Below are 12,196 nucleotides of genomic sequence, written 5' to 3'. Positions count from 1 at the left end.
AGTAGCATAAGCCATATCTATATCTAATATATGTATTATCAAAGAAATATGAGACGATTTTCTTATTTTTACCACAGTACATGTATCTGTTCTATTCCTTATACTAATGGAAATATCCATCCTTCTATCTTTAGGATCTATACTGAACGATTGGAGTCGATGTTGCTTTGTCTGAAAGAAATTCATGAGATCAATGATTTAATGAACTTGCACAATTTAATGTTTTGTGTGTGTATATTAATTAGCAAAGAGATGTCGCTAAACTAATGAAAAAGAATTGAAAAATAAGAATAAAGGTTAACCAGAGATTGTTTCAAAATAACGTAGATTTTGTTGTGCTGTTAAATAATTCAATCTATCGTTTACACGAATACAATTTTGCATAATATTACTGGGGAAAAAATCTTTGAAATAATTGTCTACACACAAAACAAAAAAACAGTCGCTACATGTAACCTACATATGGTGCATGTTGTTGCCGATTCCATATCGTCGCTGACGTTGTAACAACTTTGAATAGACACGTGTGCCTGACGAGTATTTAAACTTATTTTCCTCGCACGCATTGGCAATCAACATTATATTGTTAGAAAATAACTTCAAACAATTGAAAAGCCATAATATGCGACGGCTGTCAGCAGACCAGCATGTCTTGATCCTTAGAAACCCACCAAATTTGTACAAAATCGAATCGCATGGAATTCAAGGAAATGGTTTTATCACGGTTGTCTCGAGAATAGTGTGGTTTTACGAAAATTTCTACAGTTTATTTACAGAAAGAACAGATCTCAAGTCGCAAAAACGACCATGCAAATCTGCTGCACATTTTTCTTTAAATTAGGACTTTGGGCCTTATATTACTGGAAAGAAGACCCACCAATCTTGTACATAGTTGAATCCGCATTGGAATCAAGGAAATGTTTTTTTTCACGGTTGTCTCGAGAATACTGTATTACTTAAATTTCTACAGTTTATATACAGAAAAAAAACAAAGTCTGAAAAATCGGCCATGTCATGCGGAAATCTGCTGCACATTTTTCTTTAAATTGGGGCTTTGGGCCTTTTATTACTGGAAAGAATTAAGACCAACCAATCTTGTTCATAGCCTAATCCGCATTGGATTCAAGGAAATGATTTTTTCACGGTTGTCTCGATATTATTGTGTTTTTTTTTTAATTTTTTACGACTGCTAGTAAAAGCAACACATGATGATGTAGCCTAATTAATTTGGCGTGAACGGTTTGACCCATTTTACAGACTTTTTTATTACTGTCAAACCGTTTTTTGGAAAAAGACAGCGCCCGTCCAAAATTATCTCGGTGTCTCTTTGACAAGTCTAATTAGTTGGACTAATGCATGATGATGCTAATATTTGTAAAACTTGCACACTATATTCATTTTCATCTGCCAATAAATTTAATTTGGTGAATGATGAATGTATTTGTAGCACGAAAACTGTTTTATAAAACCTTCATATTTGACTACCATTTTCCTTAATGGTTTTTACACATCAATTAAAATATGTTATAAATACATATACTGACTTATAGTCTGTTCATATAGTTTTAATTTTATAGCAAGTTAACTGTTGGAAGTTTTTCACAACTTAACCTGAAAGTTTTGAACAATCTAGCCTTCCATACTTGCTTTTTTGGGGATTACCTTGATACCGTAGTAACCTCCTCTGAAATTACCCAAAATGGCAGACATTGAAAATATTCTAAAAAATGTCATTTTTATTGGTTCTTTTGAAATATTTTTTTGACAAACAGGTCTGGAAAAGGTTCAATTATAAGATGGAAGAAAAATCTCATTCATTTATGATAATTATATTTCAATATTTTCCGATAAACGTTAAGTAGGCCTACCGTGATATCATAGAACCCCGGGCTACTATACGATCCGGAGACTGAGGACTTTATTCAGGGGGACGTTATTCGGCTTGTATACAGTTTAGACTATTCTTATCACATTTTATTTATCATTGATAAAAATTCAAGATGGACCTCTTTCTCTAATTTACATGGACTCTTTTCTTTACAGGATTTAAAAATTTAGAGTAACCCTAGAACTAAAAAGGAATTTTGGTAGGCAACTTCTTGTCAGATTTTCTTCGTATCATAATTAGGCTTTAGAAGTCACATCGGAAGTTAATCACACCTTGACAACATTGACCTAACCTTGACCTTTCGGCAGTGTGAGAGAAGATGGCTTCAAACTCGAGATTCGGACACATAGACATTGCTCCTCCTATCGAAGTGTTTGCTTTGATAGCTGAATACAATAAAGATGAATATCCAGATAAGGTCAATGTCAGTGTAGGAGGTAAGAAATCGTCTTTTTTTGTGACATCTTTGTTGTTTCGCTCTAATTATTTTCGTACCAGTGTAGATCTACAGTAGGTCTACCCCTGTTTACACCGATAAACACTTTCCTCAACTAGCAGACGACAGGCTATTCTTATGGACTACTGGTCGGAGACCATCAACCGGACACTTTTGGAACATTTTTCCATACAGATTTCATAATTTTTAACCTAGAGACCAAAAACTTTGACAGTGACACAGTTCAGCTAAGTTCTTCTCCTAACTAACAATCTAGTCTGTTCATTTCTGTTTTTATTGACAATTATATCTGAGGCTCGACAAGGAGGGTATCAAAATTACCTAAATTGTCTACACTACAGTATCAGGACAGATACCACGTTGTCAGGACAGAGTCACAGATATGTACATGACATAATTTAATTCAGATAAAAGCTTGGGTGTTTTGATTTTTAACATGATATACATGTACAATATGTCAGCAACAAATGCTGAAGTTTTGGATATTCTATTATTCACTCTGCACATGATTATAGCTGGTATATGAGGCCAGGCATTGCTTTCTTGACCCCCAAATTTCAATGTCAACATTCTTGAAATAGACATTAAAATATTACCGTTTACGGAGGTTGAAATAAATTTATTTACTTAATTTTAAAATAAACGTGCACTTATTGTTGATAAAAAAGTGACTGACAAACACTGAACAAATAGAATACTAAATTAAGCATTTTCGGGGCTGTCCGGGTTTGGTGGTCCCCAACCAGTACCATCATGACCCTCTTTTCAATAGGTGTTGATTATTTGAATGGTCATTTCAAGGTTTATGATAAAATAAAGCCTTCTCTTGTTTATTAGCTTACAGGACTAAGGAAGGCAAACCATGGGTGCTACCAGTTGTACGAACAGTTGAAGCCCAGATGGCATCAGATCAAACTCTGAACCACGAGTATCTCCCTGTAGCAGGATTACCAAGTTTTAGAGAAGCTGCCTGTAGGCTAATTTTGGGTTCTGAAGATGTTGACTATACAAGAGTAAGTACAGATAGTTTGGGATGAACAAAACAGTCAAACACTTTCTTGTAATTTAAAGATTACAATCCCTCATAAACTATTTTCAAACAGCTAATGTCTGTTAATATCGTGAAAAACACGAGGCAGCTCTCAATTTCTTTCAATGGTTTTTGGATACCTATTTTTAGTATATTTTTTTCATGTGAGAGGGTGTTTTCCAAATGTGATGTCATTATATGATAAGATTTCAATATGTCATCTCGAGTACATGCTCATTAGGGTTTGTATATTGTTTTAATAGCCTAGGGTGGGAATATTATGAGGAAATTGAATTAAATGAGGTAGAAACATAGTTCTATTTTCATTGCCTGAGTTGATCATTTCACGGATTATGATAATAAGCAATCTAGAACATATCCAAACCCTTACCATACTAAATATCTTAAATGGACTTGTCCATCTTTCAATCTTGACAAAATCATTCATCATTGTTAATATCTAAGGGAAAATATCAAATATGTACTGACTGAATACTTGGGACCAATTCAGACCATGATCAGAAAGTACATGTATAATAATTGTCACCTTGGTGCAGTAACAGGGTAAGTCCTTCTAAATTTAATGTTAGTTATCCAGTTACTGTACTGATGTGACGATATGTGCCGGCTGATCTTGCTCTGCAATGGAGGCGTGGCTAATGGTTAAATGTTGATTTTAGATTGGTGGTGTACAGGCATTAGGTGGCACAGGAGGTATACGTTTATGTGCTGACTTTACAAAGAAATTCCTTGGCTGTGATACTGTTTATGTTTCTAAACCAACTTGGGGTAAGGATTTCATAGAACTTTTTTATAAAATGGAAAAGATTTAAAGTTAACTATTGATAACTCATTTACATTATTGGTTATTTAATATTAAAGATCCTGTATGTTTTGTGATTGATATTGTTACTGTGTGTATCACACACTTGAAAAATATTATATATGTATATAATTATGCAAATAAAACAATTTTCAAACATCCAAGAATATGTAAAATGTGTACTGCAAATATTTGTGCACATTATATTTAATCAATAAGTTACATGCATTCATTTCTTATTGGAAAATTTGACTTGGAATTTATAGAAAATAAATTTCTAATTACTTCCTTTTATTTACGCAAAATGTTAAATTGGGTAATATCTTTATAGATAATGCTTATTTGAACTTACAAGATTGACAAAACTTAATTTGAGCGTCATATTTATGAAATTAAACCATGAAAAAAATGTGTTAAGGATCTTTAATTCTTGTCTTATAATAAAACATAAATGATAGAAGAAATGTTAAATTTTGAACAGAAACTATTACAGCTAAATTCTTGTTTTGGGGAAATGAACAAAATATTGAGCTAATTTAGAATATGCAGCAAGTTTGATTCATGATGATGTTGTTGAATTTAAGGTAACCACAAGGGAGTATTTAAAGCTGCAGGATTTTCCAACATTGTTGAGTATCGTTACTGGAAAGCAGAAACTTGCAGCCTTGATATTGATGGCATGTTACAAGATTTAGAGGTAAAAAGTAACAACTTTACATATATTTCATAAAGTTGTTTTTTAGCCTATTTTCAGATAATTTTGTAAGTTATTTCAGGCCATATTCCCACTGGGAAAAAGTCATCCGGGAAAGCCAGCTGGGTTGACCAACTACTAAAATATGACCCAAAATGTGCTAAAACTGGTGTAAATTGACTAAATTCAATCAAATAAAAAGATAAACTTAACAACAAGAATAGCATCATATGAAACTTCAGATTGTATATTGATTTTTGTTTGACAATGTAACACAATGTTCCCCTGTCCTAGCAGTCAGTTAAATTAGCCTCAGTATTTATCATTTTAATATTTAGGTAATAAGGAAAATATTATGTAAATGTTATTTACTCATAAATATTCATCAACATCATTTATTGTGGTAGGGAGCCCCACCAAATTCTGTGGTAATCCTTCATGCAGTAGCCCATAATCCCACTGGTGTTGACCCAACCCCCGATCAGTGGGAGACGATTGCAGATTTGTGTGAAAGGAAAAACATGTTTGTACTAATGGACTGTGCCTACCAGGGCTTTTCTACGGGCGATTTGGACAAAGACGCCTATTCATGTAGACTTTTCTATAAAAAAGGATTTGAATTCTTCATTGCACAGTCGTTTAGTAAAAATTTTGGACTCTACAGTAAGTAATAACATGTATTGCTTATTAGTAATGTTTAAGACTGTAGTGAAAAATTAAATTTCTGTTTCCAGGTAAATCTGATAGTCTATAAAAAAGATAAATGTCCACTGGATTGAATTATTTTCCATATGTTATCGTAATGAAATTTTTTTTAGGTTCTTCTGTTCAAAGCACGGAAGAAATGAAGTTTGTTAATGAAATATTGGTCATATTCCTTTATCTTTCCAAATTTCTCTCAAAGTTTACTCAATAAACCTTTGTGGCCCTAAAACATTTGAAGGAAAACTATAAAAGGGGGAATGATTATGATTCAAACAAATAAATCGACTTGCGTACATATTTAGAATCATTCAGTGAATTTATAGGTCACCTTTTGGTAGATAATAACATTTAAGGACATGATTGTTGAAGTGTCCTGGTCTGTAATCTCAGTGCTTGAAAGGGAGGATGGACCCCCATTAAGCCTAGGGTACATACAGACATACAAATTGGAACAAATTCATGCAAGACGAGAGTAATACATATATAAACTCATGTCTTCTTCATATAGACTAATAGAAAATATTAATGGAATATGAATGAAGTTTATGAATATGACATTCTTTTGAAGAAGGAAGAGAAGTGCAGCGAAATTTGCATAAACCTTGTAACCACGCCTACATTTTTTCATTGATCATGATTTCAACATTTGAAATAAGTTTCTTTCAAAACAAAACAAATTGTTAAGTCAAATTCAGGTACATTTCTATTTGAATAAGAAACCATCAGGTAGTCTTATTTTTTAATGAGTTCAAGCCATGTATAATGTAACTATTTTAAAATTTAAAAAAAAAATCCATATTACAGACGAACGTGTGGGTAACTTGTGTGTTATAGCAAAGGACTCTGAGAGTAAGGTTAAAGTCCTATCACAGTTAGAGTTGATTGTACGTACCACATACTCAAATCCAGGAAACCATGGAGCAAGAGTTGTAGCCACTGTTCTAAACAACCCAGCATTGAACGGGGAATGGTAAGTCTTGTTTTACTGTTAGTCAACTGTTAGTTATATTGAGACCTGGAGTGTGTTTAGTCAACTGTTAGTTATATTGAGACCTGGAGTGTGTTTGTGGGCAATTTTTTATGACCCAACTATATAGGCATGGGAAATAGTTTAACCCTTGTCTGGCAGTTGAACCCACTGTTTGTCATTGGACTGTGGAGGCCTCCAAGTCCAATGGACATATTTCTATTTGAATATGAGAAGTGAAAATGCTTTTGTCATGTACATTGTACATTTTTACTGATGGTGAACTGTGCTCTTTAAAGACTTATGTACTGCATAGCAATGCTCTCGAAAATATAGTGTCATTCATCATGTAAATGTTCATACTAAATCACTTAGAAATTTATTCAAGAAATATTTTTAAGAATAACAAATTGATACATTTCTGTTGTTTTTAGCAGTTTTTGAAATACTTACAATTGTAGACCGATTCACTATAAAGTACTAATTTTATACTATTCTATTTTGGCTACACTTTCTGGTTTATTAAAGATGTTCAATTGTTAGCAATGTCTTGTAAATGTCTGTTTCAGGAAAGAAAACATTAGAACAATGGCAGGCCGTATATTGGGAATGAGAGATCTACTTCATCAGAAGTTAAAGGCGATCGGTTGCCCTGGTAACTGGGATCATATAATTCAGCAGAAGGGAATGTTCAGTTATACAGGTCTTAACGGTAAGCTTATAGCGCTCATTAAACTTAACAGGGAGAATATTAGCTTTGTAATATAAGGGGTTTCTGGTTCGATCCTTTGGTGAGGCTAAATTTCTCTATGACAGTTGAGCTGGGCAATTGAATCTAATGGTCAATTGTCTCCTGCTATTGATTCAGAAAAATCATGTAGTTTGCTGTGTCAAAGTGGAGCAAGAGTGTATCCATGTTTGTCACTGATATTCTTCTGTCAAAGGTTTGACCTGTGAAGTACATTTTTGAGATTAAGTAAGAGAACTACCATTTATATTGCTACTCAGGCTGAGAAAGGTTAGAAATCTTCTGTAATGCATTATGCCAGCGAGGCAATACTTTAATTCTCTTGCCATTTTGAATGATAGATAATAATTCATCATTTGTCTTTTTGTTTCTCTGTCTGAAATTTGTAATCCAGGGGTTGTTTGTTCGATCCTCGTTAAGGTGAAATTCCTCCTTGACCACTGATTTAAGAAGTCATGTAGTATTAGTAGTCACTTAAGGAGAAATCTGTTATTGCTGGCTAGTTATCCAGGTAAGCCAGTTAGATGGATGTGCCGACATGTGACCAAAAATGTGTGAAAATTGGTGTAAAAGTGAAACAAACAAACTTGAGTCTCCGCAGCGTAAAAACAAATAAGTTTCACAAAATTCTGTAGCTAGCTGCTTTTAATAGAGCAACACATTTGTATTTAAAAAAGCAACACATTTCTATTTATAGAGAAACACATTTCTATTTATAGAACAACACATTTCTATTTATAGAACAACACATTTCTATTTATAGAACAACAGTGTGAGAAGTTGAAGAAGGATTATCATATATACATAATGAAATCAGGGAGAATCAACATGTGTGGTCTCACGCCAACCAATATGGACTACGTTGTCAACGCAATATTCACCGTCGTATCTGGAAAACAAGATTCTAAAATATAGGTCAAAGGTGAAATATCATCATTTAGACCTTTTGGAAAAAAAATTAAAAAATGTAATAAACTAAGACTCACAGAAAAACTGTAGCAAAACCTTTATGTATGACCTTTGAAAGGGTAACCGTGATTTGTTATGTGGTCTTTAAACAGAGTGTGAATGCAGGTTAACACAGGTTTGACTTGAAAATATTATTTAGTTAAAAAAAAACAGTTTAACCAGTGCTTTTAGATATTTATAGGAAAAAATATGTTGACACTTTTACCTTTTGGAATGAATTGCTTGTGTTTAGCATAGACGGTCAACTCACATGCTTATACTTTATTTAATGCCTCTTCCTCCTTGGTTAAGTGAGTTTTTTTTTTTTTAATTTTCACATTTGCAAGTAGACAACCAATGTTAATGTATTTTTGTTGTTTCGAAAAACTATTGGATATACAAGATTTTTATCATGAAATGTGCATATATGCAAGCATTCAACTGTTTAAAGGAGAAAAAAAATATTCAATTGTGTGTTCTCCGCATTTTTTGTGGAATTTTTTGTTACTCTTTTTGTTGTTGTTTTTGATTGTTTTTAAAGCTGTAATGGAGAAACTATTTAGGCTATGAGAAGTGTGGTGATTTTTTTTATTTACAAGTTTTGCAAGCTGAAATATTGTGATATAAACATAAAATTGCTGAAAACACATGATGGTTATCTATTCTTAATGGCAGTTGTCAATCCAGGATGAACTGTGCATTTAAGTTTTATTTCACATCATATTTTTCAATTCAAAGTATAAATTGTTAATGGATGGCACAATCAGAATTTTCTTTATTTATATCATGCAGACAAGTTAAGCTAAAAATATGATTCACATAAAAATTGACAAGAAAGTAAGTCATATATTGCCAGCCCTGCAAATGGTCAATGAATTACAAGATTGCTATGGGCTTACCAATATTTGCCATTAAAAATAGATTATCTGAATATGTTTTAAAGACTGCTTTTAGTAAGAATTGATTGGGTTATTTTTTTATGACTGATTGAAAACACTTGTGTTTTGTACATGCAGCAAGTTCTTATATTAAGGGCATTATGTACAGTGTTAACAATGATCTTTGGAAAGGTGTTTTTAAAAAGGCCATATGTTTTTATTTTATAACATTCATTTATATCAATATACTTTAAAGGCACATAATGCCCCAGAAATGATTTTGTTCCGTTTTCTTCCGCATATGTTTTACATGCATTTAATGATGGATAATTATATGAAGTAGAAAGTATGTAGCACTGATTGTAAAATAAGTTTTACATAAGATTAAGTGGTGTTTTATCTCCCACACAAATATATACACACACACACACACACACACACTATCATTGTACTAATTGCGTTGGCGTCGGCGTCGGCGTCACACCTTGGTTAAGTTTTTCGTACCACCCCACTTTATTTCAGAAGTATTACAAGTATGGCTTTGAAACTTACCATACTTGTTCACCATCATAACCTCCATCTACAGACAAGAGTACATAACTCTGTCAAGGTTTTTGACAGAATTATGGCCCTTTTTTGACTTAGAAAGTGTATTGAGCTTGGTTAAGTTTTTTGTACCACCTCACTTTATTTCAAAACCATTGGAGGTATTGCTTTGAAACTGACCATACTTGTTTACCATCACGACCTTCATCAACAGACAAGAGGACATAACTCTGTCAAGGTTTTTGACAGAATTATGCCCCTTTTTGACTTAGAAAATACATTGAATATGGGTAAAATCCACTTATTGCCTTAACCCTTTGAGATATTGCTTTGAAACTTTTAATGCTATTTCACATCATTACCCCCATCTGTACGCAAGAGAAGGTAACTCTGTCAAGGATTTGTTTTAAAAATTAAGGCCTTTTATCGACTTAGAATCTTGGTTCTTGTATTGCCTTTTACTGCAGAAACTTTTTTTATTGGCAAGCACCCCACTTTATTTCAGAAGTATTACAAGTATGGCTTTGAAACTTACCATACTTGTTCACCATCATAACCTCCATCTACAGACAAGAGTACATAACTCTGTCAAGGTTTTTGACAGAATTAATGGCCCTTTTTTGACTTAGAAAGTGTATTTGAGCTTGGTTAAGTTTTTTGTACCACCTCACTTTATTTCAAAACCATTGGAGGTATTGCTTTGAAACTGACCATACTTGTTTACCATCACGACCTTCATCAACAGACAAGAGGACATAACTCTGTCAAGTTTTTGACAGAATTATGCCCCTTTTGACTTAGAAAATACATTGAATATGGTAAAATCCACTTATTGCCTTAACCCTTTGAGATATTGCTTTGAAACTTTTAATGCTATTTCACATCATTACCCCCATCTGTACGCAAGAGAAGGTAACTCTGTCAAGGATTTGTTTTAAAAATTAAGGCCTTTTATCGACTTAGAATCTTGGTTCTTGTATTGCCTTTTACTGCAAAAACTTTTTTTATTGGCAAGCAATAAAAAAGTCGAGCGCGCTGTCTTACGGACAGCTCTTGTTTTTAAATTGTAAGCACAATATTTCAAATGACCTGAAGCACTTTCAAGTTAATCTATATATTAATGTCTTTGATATATATTTGTATTTAATGTAGACTTATTCAATCATGAAGTGTTATGTGATTCCCAATTAGCGTTTATAATTTATATATATAATGAGCATGATTTTTGGGCAAATAAATAGCCATGATTGTTTTTAATTGTTTTTGCTACATGACTCTTCCCCTTGCTTCAATAATACACTTATAAAGTATATATTGCATTTATATTATGAAAATTATGTGCAGTAATTATATGGATTGATTGCTATATTTATATGCACATATGGTGAGAGAATATGTGTTTTATTTTATTTTTTTCAGTGTCTTTCCCGGCCACAATGAATATTGCCCTTCCACATTGAATATTGCCCTGCCTCAATAAATATTGCCCTGCCTCAATGAATATTGCCCTGCCTCTGCCCAGCACTTACGGCACACTTGTTATGTGTTTTGCAAAAATGGCAACTACTCCATTCTTTATTTGAAACTGAATTCTTTCTGTTTGTAATTTTTTAGCTCGACTTTTCTATGAAAAGGGGAGCTATCCTACTCGCCCCGGCGTCGGCGTCGGCGTTAGCGTCGGCCTTGGCGTCACACCTTGGTTAAGTTTTTCGTACCACCCCACTTTATTTCAGAAGTATTACAAGTATGGCTTTGAAACTTACCATACTTGTTCACCATCATAACCTCCATCTACAGACAAGAGTACATAACTCTGTCAAGGTTTTTTGACAGAATTATGGCCCTTTTTTGACTTAGAAAAGTGTATTGAGCTTGGTTTTTTGTACCACCTCACTTTATTTCAAAACCATTGGAGGTATTGCTTTGAAACTGACCATACTTGTTTACCATCACGACCTTCATCAACAGACAAGAGGACATAACTCTGTCAAGGTTTTTGACAGAATTATGCCCTTTTTGACTTAGAAAATACATTGAATATGGGTAAAATCCACTTATTGCCTTAACCCTTTGAGATATTGCTTTGAAACTTTTAATGCTATTTCACATCATTACCCCCATCTGTACGCAAGAGAAGGTAACTCTGTCAAGGATTTGTTTTAAAAATTAAGGCCTTTTATCGACTTAGAATCTTGGTTAAGTTTTTAGTACCAGTCCACTTTTTGACTGAACTGTTTGAGATATTAATTTGAAAGTTGGAATACTTGTTTACAATCATGATTCCCAAACATGTCCAGGAGAAGGTAATTCTGTCAAAGATTTTATTTGAATTATGGCCCTTAACTGTCAATGTTTTGTATTATAGGCAAGCACTAAAAAACTTAAAAAATCTAAAAAAAAAATTCATTCCTATCCACTTGTTCACTTTACATAAATTATGTCATATAAACATTGCTGTAATATTCAAGGGTATTCAAAAATACAAGTACAAAAATATTACTGCTTCCTTGGG

General features: G+C 33.1%; 1 protein-coding gene across 1 annotated transcript; it reads left to right on the top strand.

Annotated features, from left to right (window-relative positions):
• Positions 1 to 2,147: 2,147 nt before the first annotated feature.
• Positions 2,148 to 8,967, top strand: LOC132725025 (aspartate aminotransferase, cytoplasmic-like). Its single transcript, XM_060710013.1, has 8 exons — positions 2,148 to 2,325; positions 3,183 to 3,358; positions 4,056 to 4,164; positions 4,783 to 4,895; positions 5,300 to 5,555; positions 6,402 to 6,567; positions 7,134 to 7,276; positions 8,076 to 8,967. The coding sequence occupies exons 1-8, from the start codon at positions 2,208 to 2,210 to the stop codon at positions 8,225 to 8,227; spliced, it is 1,233 nt and encodes a 410-aa protein (XP_060565996.1). The 5' UTR covers positions 2,148 to 2,207; the 3' UTR covers positions 8,228 to 8,967.
• Positions 8,968 to 12,196: the final 3,229 nt, after the last annotated feature.

Source organism: Ruditapes philippinarum, unplaced genomic scaffold (genome assembly GCF_026571515.1).
Source record: "Ruditapes philippinarum isolate M1 unplaced genomic scaffold, ASM2657151v2 ctg20371_1_1_1_1, whole genome shotgun sequence".
Classification (NCBI taxonomy): domain Eukaryota; kingdom Metazoa; phylum Mollusca; class Bivalvia; order Venerida; family Veneridae; genus Ruditapes; species Ruditapes philippinarum.
This window is presented reverse-complemented; position numbering and strand designations above follow the sequence as displayed.

Bases quoted from the DNA above. Each gene is read 5' to 3' on its own strand.
- LOC132725025 (XM_060710013.1), top strand. From the start codon at position 2,208: ATGGCTTCAAACTCGAGATTCGGACACATAGACATTGCTCCTCCTATC. The intron at 4,165-4,782 runs GTAAGGATTTCA...GTTGAATTTAAG, and splicing joins TGTTTCTAAACCAACTTGGG to GTAACCACAAGGGAGTATTT. The intron at 6,568-7,133 runs GTAAGTCTTGTT...TGTCTGTTTCAG, and splicing joins CCAGCATTGAACGGGGAATG to GAAAGAAAACATTAGAACAA.